General features: G+C 48.0%; 1 protein-coding gene across 6 annotated transcripts in view; it reads left to right on the top strand.

The window, feature by feature from the left end:
* IRAK4 (interleukin 1 receptor associated kinase 4) overlaps positions 1-16,049 on the top strand; it is a 61,683-nt gene that overhangs the window by 45,329 nt on the left and 305 nt on the right. For all 6 annotated transcript variants that reach the window (XM_075344973.1, XM_075344974.1, XM_075344975.1 and 3 more), the window contains exons 6-11: positions 4,001-4,065; positions 12,924-13,038; positions 13,137-13,246; positions 13,329-13,512; positions 15,643-15,705; positions 15,828-15,986. In XM_075344973.1, the coding sequence (XP_075201088.1) occupies positions 4,001-4,065; positions 12,924-13,038; positions 13,137-13,246; positions 13,329-13,512; positions 15,643-15,705; positions 15,828-15,986 (696 nt within the window). The remainder of the gene's footprint in view (positions 1-4,000; positions 4,066-12,923; positions 13,039-13,136; positions 13,247-13,328; positions 13,513-15,642; positions 15,706-15,827; positions 15,987-16,049) is intronic.

The following is a 16,049-nucleotide window of genomic DNA, read 5'->3' as shown; positions in this document are numbered from 1 at the left end:
ACGGTTCCTTCCGGCCCATCCTGGATCTCAAGCTTCTCAACAAGCATGTTCAGGTGCGGCACTTTCGCATGGAATCTCTGCGATCGGTCATTGCCTCAATGACCCAAGGAGATTTTCTAGCATCCATCGACATCAGAGATGCCTATCTGCATGTGCCAATTGCAGTTTCACACCAGCGTTGGCTACGTTTTGCAATCGGAGAGGAACATTTCCAATTCGTGGCTCTCCCCTTCGGGTTAGCCACGGCCCCTCGTGTATTCACCAAGGTCATGGCAGCAGTGGTTGCGGTTCTGCACCTCCAGGGGTTGGCAGTGATTCCTTACCTGGACGACCTTCTAGTCAAGGCTTCATCCAGTGCAGACTGTCAGCGGAGTGTCTCGCTCACTCTCGCCACGCTTGTTCAATTCGGGTGGCTTGTCAATCTGCCCAAGTCCACTCTGACCCCGACCCAGAAACTTGCGTACCTAGGGATGCAATTCGAGACTCTGCCGGCACTTGTGAAGCTGCCCTTAGTCAAACAGCAGTCCCTTCATCTGGCGGTACGCTCTCTGCTGAGGCCCCGCCGTCATTCCATCAGGCACCTCATGCAGGTGCTGGGTCAGATGGTGGCGTCAATGGAAGCGGTTCCCTTTGCCCAGTTCCATCTGCGTCCCCTGCAGCTGGACATTCTCCGCTGTTGGGACAAGCGGACCTCTTCCTTGCACAGGTTAGTGGCTCTGTCGCCACAGACCAGGAGCTCTCTTCAGTGGTGGCTTCGGCCCCTCTCTCTGTCCCAGGGACGCTCCTTTCTGGCCCCGTCCTGGGTGATTCTCACCACGGATGCCAGTCTATCCGGCTGGGGAGCAGTGTTTCTCCACCACCGAGCACAGGGCACTTGGACTCCGTCCGAATCAGCCCTCTCGATCAATGTGCTGGAAATCAGAGCTGTGCTCCTTGCTCTCGTAGCCTTTCACCACCTGTTGGCGGGCAAGCACATTCGAGTCCAGTCAGACAACGCGACAGCAGTTGCCTACATCAATCACCAGGGCGGGACTCGCAGCTGCCTAGCAATGTTGGAAGTTCAACGTATCCTTCAGTGGACGGAGGACTCCAAGTCCACCATATCCGCAGTCCACATCCCAGGCGTAGAAAACTGGGAGGCAGATTATCTCAGCTGTCAAACCGTGGACAGCGGCGAGTGGGCCCTGCATCCGGCAGTGTTCCGGTCAATCTGCCGCAAGTGGGGCACTCCGGAAGTGGATCTAATGGCATCCCGGCACAACAACAAGGTCCCGGTTTACGTGGCTCGCTCCCACGATCCTCAGGCCTAGGCGGCGGATGCACTGGTTCAGGATTGGTCCCAGTTCCGTCTGGCCTACGTGTTTCCCCCTCTAGCTCTCTTGCCCAGAGTCCTGCGCAAGATCAGAATGGAGGGCCGTCGGGTCATAATCATTGCTCCGGACTGGCCCAGGCGAGCTTGGTACCCAGACCTGCTCCGTCTGTCCGTAGAGGTGCCGTGGCATCTCCCGGACCGCCCAGACCTTCTCTCACAAGGTCCGTTTTTCCGCCAGAATTCTGCGGCTCTCAGATTGACGGCGAGGCTCTTGAGTCCTGGATCCTGACGGCTTCAGGCATTCCTTCCGAGGTCATCTCCACTATGACTCAGGCTCGGAAGTCTTCCTCGGCCAGGATTTACCACAGGACTTGGAGAATTTTCCTGTCCTGGTGTCGCTCTTCCGGCCATGCTCCTTGGCCGTTTTCCTTGCCGACCATCCTGTCCTTTCTACAGTCTGGTCTGCAGCTAGGACTATCTCTCAATTCCCTCAAGGGACAGGTCTCGGCTCTGTCAGTGTTGTTCCAGCGGCGTATCGCCCGACTGGCCCAGGTGCGCACCTTCATGCAGGGCGCATCCCACATCATTCCGCCTTACCGGCGGCCTCTGGATCCCTGGGACCTTAATCTGGTCCTCACGGCCTTACAGAAACCCCCCTTTGAGCCTCTTAGGGAGGTTTCTTTGTTTCGACTTTCACAGAAAGTTGTCTTTCTGGTGGCCATAACTTCTCTCAGGAGAGTCTCTGATTTGGCTGCGCTCTCTTCGGAGTCACTCTTTTTGGTTTTTCACCAAGACAAGGTGGTTCTCCGTCCAACTCCGGACTTTCTCCCTAAGGTGGTGTCTCCTTTCCACCTTAACCAGGACATTTCATTGCCTTCCCTTTGTCCGGCTCCTGTTCATCGCTTTGAGAAAGCGTTGCATACGTTAGATTTGGTGCGGGCGCTCCGGATCTATGTGTCACGCACCGCTGCTCTTAGGCGGTGCACCTCTCTTTTTGTGCTGACCACAGGTCAGCGCAAGGGTCTCTCGGCTTCTAAACCGACCCTAGCTCGTTGGATTAGGTCGGCCATATCCGATGCCTACCAATGTTCTCAGGTGCCTCCCCCGCCGGGGATTAAGGCGCACTCGACCAGAGCTGTCGGTGCCTCTTGGGCTTTCAGGCACCAGGCTACGGCTCAGCAGGTCTGTCAGGCTGCCACTTGGTCTAGTCTGCACACCTTTTCGAAGCACTACCAAGTGCATGCTCATGCTTCGGCAGATGCGAGCTTGGGCAGACGCATCCTTCAGGCGGCTGTCGCCCATTTGTGAAGTTAGGTTTTGCCTACTTCTCAGTTTTCTGTTTATTTCCCACCCATGGACTGCTTTGAGACGTCCCATGGTCTGGGTCTCCCATAAGGAACGATGAAGAAAAAGAGAATTTTGTTTACTTACCGTAAATTCTTTTTCTTATAGTTCCGACATGGGAGACCCAGCACCCTCCCTGTTGCCTGTTGGCAGTTCTTGTTCCGTGTGTTTTCACCGGCTGTTGTTGTAGACAGAGGTTCCGGTTATTCCGGGTTTTACTCCATCTCTACTTGTGGGTAGATGTCCTCCTTCAGCTTTTGCACTAAACTGGCTAGATGTGGTCATCCAGGGAGTGTATATGCTCGGAGGGAGGAGCTACACTTTTTAGTGTAGTACTTTGTGTGTCCTCCGGAGGCAGAAGCTATACACCCATGGTCTGGGTCTCCCATGTCGGAACTATAAGAAAAAGAATTTACGGTAAGTAAACAAAATTCTCTTTTTTATATAACTTGTAAAAAATCCTCAAGTTCTCTTAATTTTGCCATTTTTTTTTAATTTTTTTATGACATCACTCCATCGCAGAGATATTCACATTTTTTGCTTTTGGAGCGCAGTATGTGAAATCTCTGATTGCAAACCACATGGGTGTTAATTCAGTTATTCCTGCTTTTTCACCTCTCCCTCCCAGATGCTCCCAATCACAGCTCAGCAGTGTCTTAGACTGCTAGATCAACTATTAGCTATGATTGGCAATGTCTGGGAGGAAGGAGTGAAAGCAAACACCCCCAGAGAAGATGTAGAAGAAATGGCCAGTTTGACTACATGTAGATTTCATACTGCACTCCAAAAGGAACAAATGTGAATATCTCTGCATTGGTGTGACACATTACAAAGAATGTCAAAATTACGGGACCTTAGGGATTTTTGCAGGGTATTTAAAAGGATTATATGTGACTTTGCTTATTTTTTTTCTTTTGCTATACGGCAGCTACCTGCCTTTTCTGCCAGGCACCAACCTCTGCCGGCTCAGAGTGGTCGCAGACCGTTCCTGACAGCGGTTCTGATTCATTTGACCTCATGTCATCTGTGCAACTCTTCTGATCTGCTCTGTCAATGGGGTGTGACGGCCAACCTCATGCTGATTAATAGTCGGTTCCACTCAGTCAGGATGCTATCCATCAACATGACATCAGCAGAGGCACCCCGTCAACAGAGCAGAGAGGAAGAGAAGAAACTGCTCTGTCGATGTGATGTCACCGTAATGCGCAGAATGGCCGGCAGGAGCTCTGAGCCGACAGAAATCTGCACGTATCAGAACAGGTAGATCCTAGATAACCCTTTTAAGTGATTTTTTATGAGCAAGTAACAGGTCCTCTTCAAAACATGATTGTCTAATTTTCACAGATTTCTGATGCAAGTATACAGGACCTGAAAGATCAGTTTGAACAGGAAATAAAAGCAATGGCTTGGTGAGTAAATGTGACCAATTCTACTTCCCTACATGTAGTGTGGGTCAGTTAAATGATTCCTTAAAGGGAACCTGTCACCAGATTTGGCGACTTTAAGCTGCAGCCACCACTAGTGAGCTCTTTCTTCATCGTTCCTTATGGGAGACCCAGACCATGGGTGTATAGCTTCTGCCTCCGGAGGACACACAAAGTACTACACTCAAACGTGTAGCTCCTCCCTCCTAGCATATACACCCCCTGGTAGCCAGTCCTAGCCAGTTTCAATGCTTTGTGTTCAGGAGGTCACACACACACATGCATTCTCTGATTTTTGGATTTCAAAGATTTGGAAGAAAAGCGGGTCCAATCTGGACTCCCGGCATGTCCCTTCTCACCCCACTGTGTCGGCGGTGCTGTTAAGGTTGACTTTACAAGGCTGGAGCCTTCACATGCCGCGCTCCTTCACCATCCCCTGAGGCTCTGGCTTGAAGTGGGAGCCATCATGGTTCTCACTGCTTTGCAGGAGACCGGTCTCCATCCGCAGCCCTTTTTCAGGATCCTGCCGGACGGAGCGTTTAACCCCCCCCCCAGGGACCTGGCACCTGCGTCTCAAAAGGTAAGTATTGAGACGTTTTTACCACAGAAAGTGGTCTTTCCAGGGGTCCCTTGTACTTTATTTATTGGGGTAGTGTGTTATATGACTGTGGTAACATTTCCGGCCGGTTCTCCAGTTTTCACTGGAGAACCGCGCCGATGGTGCCTGCACGCTGGCCGCATGTTTAAATCTAGGCCCCGGCTTCGCCTGAGGCCTAGTTTCGGTTTCACTCCCCCTGCATGTCAGTCATGCAGAGGGATAAGGTCGCTCCGCCCAGCGGCTGTTCAGCGCAGGGAACGGACACTCCTCACTGAGGAAGGATTCCCTCCCCTGTATACCTCATTTGCCCGCTCTCAGAGTAGGCCCCGCCCCCTCTCCTCGCTCCGGTCGCCATTTTCTCAGCGTTCTCAATGTCTGCATAGGCACAGAGATACCACATTGTGACAAATGGGGGCCTGGGCTGGGGGACTGGAGGGCACAGAAATGTATGTTAAACGGTCTGGCAAGCCACAACCTCCAGTTGTGCAGCTGCTTATATTCTCTGTTTATATACTCTGCTGGGGGTCATTCTGGAGATGCATTCCCTCACAGAGCCCCCACTTCTGCAGCATGTCTCACATCAGAGCAACTGTGAAAAGAAATAGCGCATATGACAAGTACCCGATGGTCTAGGGTTAGATTAAGGAGAGTTTGAATTTGCTCACCTGGTGAGGTTGTGCGCCCTCGCACAACCTCGGTGTTGGCTAAATCGATCCTCTGGATGGATGGGGGTTTTATCCTTGATAACAATGCTGTTAGGTTGTAGTCTTTAGTGGAGATATCCGGATTCAGGACCGCTGGTTCCTCCTGGTATCCCCGGCACTCTGGGTCTTGGAGTCTGCAGCGATCCTCCGTTCTCCAGCTGGAGGTTCCGCTTTGGAGTGGATAACCTGTGTCTTTCTGCAGCTCTGACCGATTCCCTCTAGGGGAGTGAGCTTACGGTAGAAAGGTGGATTATCGGTCTTACGAGCGCTGATAATGCACTGGTTCCGTTGAAGGTTAGATTAATTTATTGTTAAAAATATATAATTCTCCTGTTAGTTAAATCAATACAACGCGTTTCAGCATTACATCAATGCTTTCCTCAGGTATCACATCAGAGCAAGGCTGCAAGGCTGTTCTTAATATGCACTGCATGTAGACTCGTACTGCCTGTACTGAGCACATAAACACAGTGGTCCCTCAGCCTGGAGGCTCGTCAGTGGTCCCTCCAGCTGCTCCAGTGGTGCTGAGCATGCATAAGCCCCCTTCTCAGGGCGCTTCTGCTGCTACGGCTCGCTCAGCAAAGCTCTCAGAGGACTCTTCATCTCAGACCCCGTTTTCCTAAAATGGAGACGCAGGGTCCCCTGTCCTTCCCCGTCACGCAGCTCTGATTCACGAGCTGACTCACTGGACGAGGAGGATGTCTTTACTGGGGGTTCGGACGCTACTTAATGTACCATTGATCTGTCCGAAGGTGATGCAGATGCTAATGATTTGATTGCGTCCATTATATTTGTACTGGACCTCAATCCGCCTGTATCAGGGGAGCATCCCCCTCTGGCAGAAAGGCATCAGTATACCTTAAGAGAACAAGGAGTGTGTTCCTTAACCACTCCAGTTTTCAGCCCACTGTGACCAAGCCCAGAGCCTGTCCTGACAGACGCTCCCAAAGCGTGGTTCTGATGACTGTTTCCCCCTTCCACCAGAGGTGGTCAAGGAGTGGGCTCATTCACCAAGGGTGGTCCCTCCGGTGTCTAGTATTTCAGCCCGGATAGTTGTATCAGTGGCTGACGGCACCTCTCTAAGGATCCCACTGTACATTAATTCTGTACTGGACCTCAATCCGCCTGTATCAGGGGAGTATCCCCCTCTGGCAGAAAGGCATCAGTATACCTTAAAGAGAACAAGGAGTGTGTTCCTTAACCACTCCAGTTTTCAGCCCACTGTGACCAAGCCCAGAGCCTGTCCTGACAGACGCTCCCAAAGCGTGGTTCTGATGACTGTTTCCCCCTTCCACCAGAGGTGGTCAAGGAGTGGGCTCATTCACCAAAGGTGGTCCCTCCGGTGTTTAGACTCTCAGCCCGGACGTTGTATCAGTGGCTGATGGCTCCTCACTTACGGCTTTGCTGTCCGCCAGGTTGACCTTCTGGCCAAATCTGTATGGAGGCGGCAGGGGCCTCGTTCTCCCCAGCTTTTGCAGCAGTGCGGCTTTCAAAGCCATCTCTGCTTCTCTGGAGGAGATGCATTCCCTCACAGGGACTCTTTGCCCGAAATGGTTGCCTTAACTTCCAGACTTCAGTCTTTTCATCCTATGCCATGTCTGCCATGCTGGAGACTCTCACCGCACTGCGGTGGCCTCGGCTAATTTCCTCGCTATCCGCAGGCTCCTGTGGCTTCGGAAGTGGAAAGCGGAGGCTTCTAAAGAAGTTCCTTGCTGGGCTCCCTTTTGCTGGGACCAGACTATTCGGGAACAACTGGATGAAATTATTAAGGAAGCTCTTGGCGGGAAGAGTTTCTTCCATGCCACAAACCTTAACCAGGAAACCTGTCCAGGGCAGGAATCAGTCGAGGTTTCGTTCTTTTTGTTCCTCCATCTGATCGTTCTCTAAGCCCTCGGCCTCGTCCACTGGCTCAGCCAAGGATCGTAAACCCAAATGGCGCACGAGAAGACCGCAGGAGATGCTACCACTAAGTCAGCCTCCTCCTGGCTATCTGGCCACGCCAGCAACGTCCTTGGTCGGTGGCAGGCTCTCCCACTTTGGCGACGTATGGTTTTAACACGTCTCCGATCAGTGGGTGCGAGATACCATCTCCCACGGCTACAGGATAAAATTCTATCCAGCCCGCCAAACAGATTTTTTTCTGTCAACTCCCCCCTGCTCCAAGGCCGCCGCCTTCTCACAGGCTGTGGCATTCTTGCAGGCCACTGGAGTAATTGTACCGGTTCCCGACTGGGAACGGTTCTGAGATTTCTGCTTAAATCTATTCCTAGTACCCGAGGAGGGCGGTGCCTTCCGACCTGGATCTCAAGCTTCTCAAGCATGTTCAGGTGCGGCAGTTTCGCATAGAGTCTCTGCGATCAATCAATGACCCAAGGAGATTCCCTAGCATCCATCGACATCAGAGATGCCTATCTGCATGTGCCAATCGCAGTTTCACACCAGCGTTGGCTACGTTTTGCAATCAGAGTGGTCCAATTCGTGGCTCTTCCCTTGGGGTTAGCCACGGCCCCTCGAGTATTCTCAAGGTCGGGGCAGCTGTGATTGCGGTCCTGCACCTCTAGGGGTTGGCAGTGATCCTTTTGTCCTGGACAGCCTTCTAGTCTGGGCTTCATCCAGTGCAGACTGTTAGCGGAGTGCCTCGCTCACTCTTGCCACTCTAACCAATTCGGGTGGTTTGTCATTCTGTCCAAGTCCACTCTGACTTCGACCCAGAAGTTCACATACCCAGGGACGCAATTCGAGACTCTGTCGGCACTTGTGACGCTGCCCTTAGTCAAACAGCAGTCCCTCCGATGGCGGTCGACGTCGTTCCATCAGGCACCTAATACAGGTGCTGGATCAGATGGTGGTGTCAATGGAAGCGATTCCCTTGCCCAGTTCCATCTGCGTCCTCTGCGGCTGGATATTTTCCGCTGTTGGAACAAGCGGACTTCCTCCTTCCACGGGGCGGTGGCTTCGCCACAGACCAGGGGCTCGTTTCAGTGGTGGCTTCGTCCCCTCTGTCTCAGGGACGCTCCTTCCTGGCTCCGTCCCGGGTGATCCTCACCAAGATGCTAGTCTCTCCGGCTGGGGAGCAGTATATCTCCACCATGGAGCGCAGGGCACTTGGACTCTGTCCGAATCAGCCCTCTGGATCAATGTGCTGGAAATCAGAGCTGTGTTTCTAGCTCTCTAAGCCTTTCACCATCTGTTGGCGGCCAGGCACATTCGAGTCCAGTCAGACAACGCTACAGCGTTTGCCTACATCAACCTCCAGGGCGGGACACTCAGCCGCCTGGCAATGTTGGAGGTTCATCGCATTCTTCAGTGGATGGAGGACTCCTAGTCCACCATATCCGCAGCCCACATCCCAGACGTGGAAAACTGGGAGGCAGATTGTCTCAGCCGTCAAACCGTGGCTCCACGATCCTCAGGTTTTTGCGGCAGACGCACTGGTTCAAGTTTGGTCCCAGCTTCGTCTGTCTTACGTGTTTCACCCTCTAGTTCTTGCCCAGAGTCCTGCGCAAGATCAGAAAGGAGGGCCGTCGGGTCATTCTCATTACTCCAGACTGACCCAGGCAAGCTTGGTACCCTGACCTGCTCCGTCTGTCCGTAGAGGTGCCATAGCATCTCCCGGACTGTCCAGACCTTCTCTCACGAGGTCCGTCCTTCCGCCAGAACCTGCGGCTCTCAGATTGACGGCGTGGCGTTTTGAGTCATGGATCTTGACGACTTCTGGTATCCCTCCTGAAGTCATCTCCACTATGACTCGAGCTCGGAAGTATCCTTGGCCTTTTGGCCTTGCCGACCCTCCTGTCCCTTCTACAGTCCGGTCTGCAGCTAGGACTATCCCTCAATTCCCTTAAGGGACAGGTCTCGGCTCTGTCAGTGTTGTGCCAGCGGCGTATCGCCCGGCTGGCCCAGGTGCGCTCCTTCATGCAGGGCGCATCTCACATCATTCCGCCTTACCAGCGGCCCTTGGAGCCCTGGGACCTTAATTCGGTCCTCACGGCTTCCGGAAACCCCCCTTTGAGCCTCTTAGGGAGGTTTCTTTGTTTAGTCTTTCACAGAAAGTGGTCTTTCTAGTGGCCATAACTTCCCTCAAGAGAGTCTCTGTTTTGGCTGCACTCTCTTCGGAGTTCTCCCTTCATCAAGACAAGGTGGTTCTCCGTCCGACTCCGGACTTTCTCCCTAAGGTGGTTGCTGTTTCCACCTTAACCGGGGCAATTTCCCTGCCTTCCTTTTGTCCGGCTCCTGTTCATCGCTTTGAAAGGGCGTTGCATACTCTGGATCTGGTGCGGGCGCTCCGGATCTATGTGTCTCGCACCGCTGTTCTTAGGCGGTGCACCTCTCTTTTGTGCTGACCGCTGGTCAGCGTAAGGGCCTTTCGGCATTTAAGCCGACCCTGGCTCGTTGGTTTAGGTCGGCCATTTCCGATACCTACCAGTGTACTGAAGTGCCTCTCCCGCCGGGGATCAAGGCACACTTGACCAGAGCTGTCGGTGCCTCTTAGGCTTTCAGGCCCAGGCTACGGCTCAGCAGGTCTGTCAGACTGCCACTTGGACTAGTCTGCATACCTTTTCGAAGCACTACCAAGTGCATGCTCTTGCTTCGGCAGATGCGAGCTTGGGCAGACGCATCCTTCAGGCGGCTGTCACCCATTTGTGAAGTTAGGTTTCGCCTACTTCTCAGTTTTTCTGTTTATTCCCACCCATGGACTGCTTTAGAACGTCCCATGGTCTGGGTCTCCCATAAGGAACGATGAAGAAAAAGAGAATTTTGTTACTTACCGTAAATTCTTTTTCTTATAGTTCCGACATGGGAGACCCAGCACCCTCCCTGTTGCCTGTTGGCAGGTTTCTTGTTCCGTGTGTTATCACCGGCTGTTGTTGTAGACAGAGGTTCCGGTTGTTCCGGGTTTTGCTCTGTCTCTACTTGTGGGTGGATGTCCTCCTTCAGCTTTTGCACTAAACTGGCTAGGACTGGCTACCAGGGGGTGTATATGCTAGGAGGGAGGAGCTACACGTTTGAGTGTAGTACTTTGTGTGTCCTCCGGAGGCAGAAGTTATACACCCATGGTCTGGGTCTCCCATGTCGGAACTATAAGAAAAAGAATTTACGGTAAGTAACAAAATTCTCTTTTTTATATACAGCATTCCAGAATACTGTATATAAGAGCCCAGTCCGCTGTGTAGAACATAAAAAAACACTTTTATAATACTCACCTAAGGGACGGTCCAGTTTGATGGGTGTCACTGCTCTCCGGTCCGGTGCCTCCTCTTTCGGCCATCTTTGTCCCCCTTCTGAGTCCCGTGTGCATGACGCATCCTATGTCATTCACACTGGCCGGCATTGAGGTTTTTTCATAGCATAACATCATGTATTTGTAAGAAACCCAAAAAGTGATTGCATTGTGCGCTTTATATAGTGTACTAGATATATCAGATGAGAAAGTATTGCTCAAACAAATACTCTTCATAAGTGTCTTCAATGGCAACTATACAAAGTATGTATTTATTTGATTTATATTTAATTGAATGGACATAATAATTTTCACGCAAGACACTTTTTATTGTTATTATACCTATGTATTTTTTTTTTTATTTTGCTTCCTTGGGATAGTTACTTTGAAGTGTGTTTAAAGAAATAGGTAGGTAAGAGGTTATTGTGTATTTTAGGCTGGATTTTCACTTTAATTTAGCTTTATTTTGTGTTGTTTTGAAAACTTTGGTTGCTGCTCTTGATGGCTCATACCATGGTTTACTTTTTTCCTAATTATCGCTAGTTTGCCTTATTAATTCCTTCAATAATTTGAGTAATATACCCATTTAAATAGAATATTTTTTGCCCTGGCTAGTATATATAATTGATTAGCCACAGCAATGCACTGTTTGGATTTTACAATCTACTATGCTGCAAATGCACAAAACAAAACATGCGTTATAAAGATACCGTACTGTGCAAAAGTTTTAGGCAGCTGTGGAAAAGCACAGCAAAGAATACTTTTTCAATAGAAGTGTTAATAGTTTATTTTTATAAATTAAAATACAAAGCAAATGAAAAAAAAGAGAAATCTAAATCAAGTCAATATTCAGCGTGACCACTTTTTACCCTGAATAGAGCATCCATTCTTCTAGGTTCACTTGTTTTGAAGGAACTCTGGATGGAGGTTTTTCCAATAAGCTTGGAGAACTAACCGCAGATCTTTTCTGGATGTAGGGTTCTTCCAATTGTTTTGCCTCTTCATCTAATCCCAGACAGGCGATGTTGAGATCAGGGCTAAGTGATGGCGATATTCTTATTTCCAGGTCTCCTCGTTCTTCTTTATTGTGCAGATAGTTCTTAATGACATTAGATGTATGTTCGTAGTGTCACAAGTTTGTCACACCCTGCTGGGACCTCGGTAGAATCAGATGGTCTGAGCATTTGGTTGATCGCAGATTTGTTTTAGAATCTTCTCATTGCTTATCCTTAGTAGGAGTAGTAGGAGTATTTAATTCCATTCAGTGCTGAAGGCGTTGAGGTCTTTTCTATCCTGCTGAGATTGACTTCTAGCTGTTAAATCTCAGCTGCAGCCATGCCCTTTTGCTACATAAACTCACTCCTCACTCTCTCCTATGCTGGCTATAGCTCATTCTATAACTGACCTCTTTGAAGGAGAGTAGCTCTGGAGAAGCTGAGGTGTTTCTGTTGCAGCTGAAAAGCTTCCTGTTTGAGTACCTGTGGAGAACTACTGGTTGTGTCTTTCCCCAGTTTGTCTTACCTTCCTAGTCTTGTTTAATTGTAGTGGCAAGACTAGCAGCTCGCTGGCCTTCGCACTAATCAGGGTGAGTTCAGGGCCAGCAAGGGTCTAGGCACGTAACAGCACATGGGTAAAGGACCCATTTAGGGATGTTGGGGAGTGCTAGGATCAGCCTCAGGTATTAGGAGGTGACCCCGTTCTACTCTATCTAGCGCCAGGGCCATCTGTTGTAATGTTTCCCTGGTGTACCCTTTTGTGTTGTGTCGCTCGCTGGGGGTCCTTGGCTCCCCGGCGTGACTTGGGGTCATTGTACTGCTGCAGAATACATTTGTAGGCAACTCCCTGATGGTATTGCATGATGGAAAAATATCTGCCTGTATTTCTCAGCATTGAGGACATCATTAATCTTGAACAAATCCCTAACTAAATTTGGTAAAAGGCATCTCAGGCTTGCACGAAAATGTCCACCATGTGCCACTGTTGCATTACATACACTTTATTGTACCGCTTTTCTTTGACAAAATAACTGACTTGTTACAGCCAAGTTTTCACATTTTCACTTAGCAGTTGAGAACAACAAATGCCATATTGCTATACCCCAATTCTTATGTTTTCGTGCATGGAGAAGTGGCTTGACCATGTTTCCATGTTGAAGATAGGAATTTTTGGCAGAAATTCTTGCTTGAAGACCACTTTTAACCAGACTTTCTAAAACTGTTGCACACTACTGTATATTACAGTGTTCCTATTTTTCAATGTTCTATTCACCCACAGGGTATTTTAAACATTAATACTTACCTTTAATTTAACGTCTCTCTAGCTGTCATCATGAGAACATTGTGAAGTTACTCGGCTTCTCCAGTGACGGTGACAATTATTGCTTGGTTTACAAATACATGATGAATGGTTCTCTCCTGGACCGATTGGCTTGTCTGGTGAGTGGCTTTTATGTTTTTGTTCGTTAGAAGAAGGCGATGATAACACGGTTTGTGAGTGTCTGACATGTATGAAACTCCGTTTATTTTTCTTTCAGAATGGCACAGCTCCATTATCATGGAGTAGACGATGTAACATTGTATTGGGAACATCTCTTGGAATCAAATATTTACATGAAAGTAATCATGTGCACAGAGACATTAAGAGGTTGGGGATGATCCCAAAGACATTTTTTGTGTTAAATTATATTTCATTAGAGTGCAGTGTTTTTATTTATTTTTTCTTTAAGTGCAAATATTCTTCTGGATGATAATTTTATCCCCAAAATCTCTGACTTTGGCCTTGCGAGAGCTACTGGACATCTGGCAAGAACCATGATGACGGAAAGAATTGTAGGCACCACAGCGTACATGGCTCCAGAGGCCCTACGGGGAGAGGTCACTATAAAATCGGATATATTCAGCTTTGGGGTGGTAAGTATCAGTTGCGTACTTCAATTTTAATGGTTTTGTGCTAGCAGCCTCAGATTTTTCTAAAAGTATGTAACAATACTGGTTGTTTGGCAGTACCTATTGCACATAATTGGATAAGAAGTGTATACAAAACGATAGGGTGTATATGTGTCTGTATGTGTGATTGATAAACCTCCATCGTAATCTGGTATAGCAAAAGTTAAAGGGGTTGTTCACTACAGGGACAACCCCTTCTGATTTCACTTGTTTACCCCAGTTAAAATAAAAGACCCTGTACTCACCTTCCATTCTGGCGCCGATCCAGCGCTGTCTGTAATCATGGGTCAGGTCTCACGTGACGTCACGCGAGCCTCGCGTCCTATCACTGCCATCTTCTCCCGCCACGCCTTTGGACTAAATGAGTTAATCAACAGGAAGTAACGCTGCCACTCACTTCCTGTTGATTACATATTTGGTCCGAAGGCGTGGCAGGAGAAGTCGGCGGTGATTGGATGTGGGGCTCACATGATGTCACAATGCCTTGTGAGCCCCAGTTACCAACAGAACTAGACTGGGAGGTGAGTACAGAGTCTTTTATTTTAACTGGGTGAAATCAGAAGGGGTTGTTCTAGTAGTGGACAACCGCTTAATCTTTCAAGAACAATGTAAAAACAATGTAAAAAGGCTCAACACAACTAAAGTGACAAGTGATTTCTCAAAATTCAACCTAAAATATCACTTTTACTAACTTCTGCAGTCTCAGAACTTAACCTATTCATGACAAGGATCTTTAGTACTTAGTAGAGCCCCTTAGGCTGTTATGACCCGCTGTAAGGGTGATACACAGCCAGATACCAATTTCTGGCTTCGGTTCCTGAAGAATATTATCTTTTTTCTCATGGGCAATGGGCTCCAGTTCATTAATAATTTTTATTGTGGCATGCTGCAACCACCTTCTTCAAATCCCACCATAGATTTTCTACGTGGCTTAAGTAACACTACTAGTGCATAGCCAATGCAGAATCTTCAAGGACTTCTTCTGTCTGAGTGTTTTTAGAAATACAGTTAAAAGCTTAGTTTGCAAGTTCAATGTTAAAGGACCACTGGCTACACTACCTGGGTGTACCATTAAAAAAAAGCTATCACTGTTTGCCACCAGATTTCAGAGAAGACAGGTAGTCAAAACAAAATCCCTTGAGTAACTGCAAAAGATCTCCATTTGAAGGTCTCCATGCCTGACCTCCTAAGTGTACTATTACTACTGATCAAAAAGCACAAACAAAATGGCCACGGTATGCGCAAAAGTATATTAATAAGTCAGAGGTTTGGGGATTCTATTCAGTGGAGCAATGAAACAAAACTGGAACTTTTTTCGGGCCTATGGATCAGAAATTTGACTAGAGAAGGAAGCATACACTGAAATGAACACTTTGCCTACAGACTAGCATGGTGGTGGCTCAGTGATGCACTGGTTCTACTTTTCTCCCTCTGCCACTTCAGCATATGAAGGGCAAGATGGATTTAATCAAATATCAGCAAATTCTAGGAGAAAATTTCATGCCTTCTGTGAGGAAGCTTAAGATTCTCATCTGGACAATAATTTCAAACATTCCTGAAAGTCTACCCAGGCTTGGTTTCAAAAGGCGTCCTGAAATATTCTGGATTGGCTGATAGTTGCTGAACTTGAACCCCTAGAAAATCTTTGTTGCGCTTTGAAGAAAGTGATTGTACCATACAAATTCACAAATATTAGTGAACTGGAGGGCATTGTCCATGAGAAATGGGCTAAGGTTCCTCAAACGCTGCCAGAAGCTGATGTTTGGCTGTTATCACCTGCTGTAAATGTGTTTCATAGCCAAAGATGCTTGTCATGAGGCAGAGCCTGTAGTATTCCATGAGAAGTATCATTTTGTGTTAAATTTGGAGAAACCACTTATTATATATGTTGTTTTACACTAATTAAATTGTTCTTGCTTAAGTGGCTTATCGCAAACAGCAGAAGGTGTGGGTTTTTTTTTAGCAAAAACAAATTGCCAATGGGGGTGACTAACTTTGATAGTAACAATGCACATTGTATATTCATATGTATTACTGAAATCTAATGCCATAAAATGTTTGTAAATCTCATTTCATGTAACACTGTATTATTAGGTATTGTTGGAAATCATTTCTGGCCTTGCACCATTTGATGAGGATCGGAATCCAGCATTACTGGTAACGTTTTTTTTTAATTTGCATAGTTTTGTTTTCCGGTGTCCTTAACGGGTTGAATCAGTGTTTTGTTTTTAGTTTGTTTACATGCAGAAAAAAATAAAATGCTTTTTTTTCCTTCTTAGCTTGATATGAAAGAAGAAATTGAAGAGGAAGAAAAAACACTTGAGGAGTACGTGGATAAAAGGATGAACGATGGAGATCTCCACTTAATAGAAAAAGTGTACAGCATTTCTAGCCAGTGCCTGAACCAACTGAAGAATAAGAGACCAAACATTAGCACGGTATATATACAACTTGTTGTACACAATAGACTGTGTGTTCCCAGCAGTTTGCAGGCCTAACCC

The sequence above is a fragment of the Anomaloglossus baeobatrachus genome, chromosome 4, assembly GCF_048569485.1.
Source record: "Anomaloglossus baeobatrachus isolate aAnoBae1 chromosome 4, aAnoBae1.hap1, whole genome shotgun sequence".
NCBI lineage: Eukaryota > Metazoa > Chordata > Amphibia > Anura > Aromobatidae > Anomaloglossus > Anomaloglossus baeobatrachus.
The sequence above is the reverse complement of the archived record's forward strand: the minus strand, read 5'-3'. Positions and strand labels throughout refer to the sequence as shown.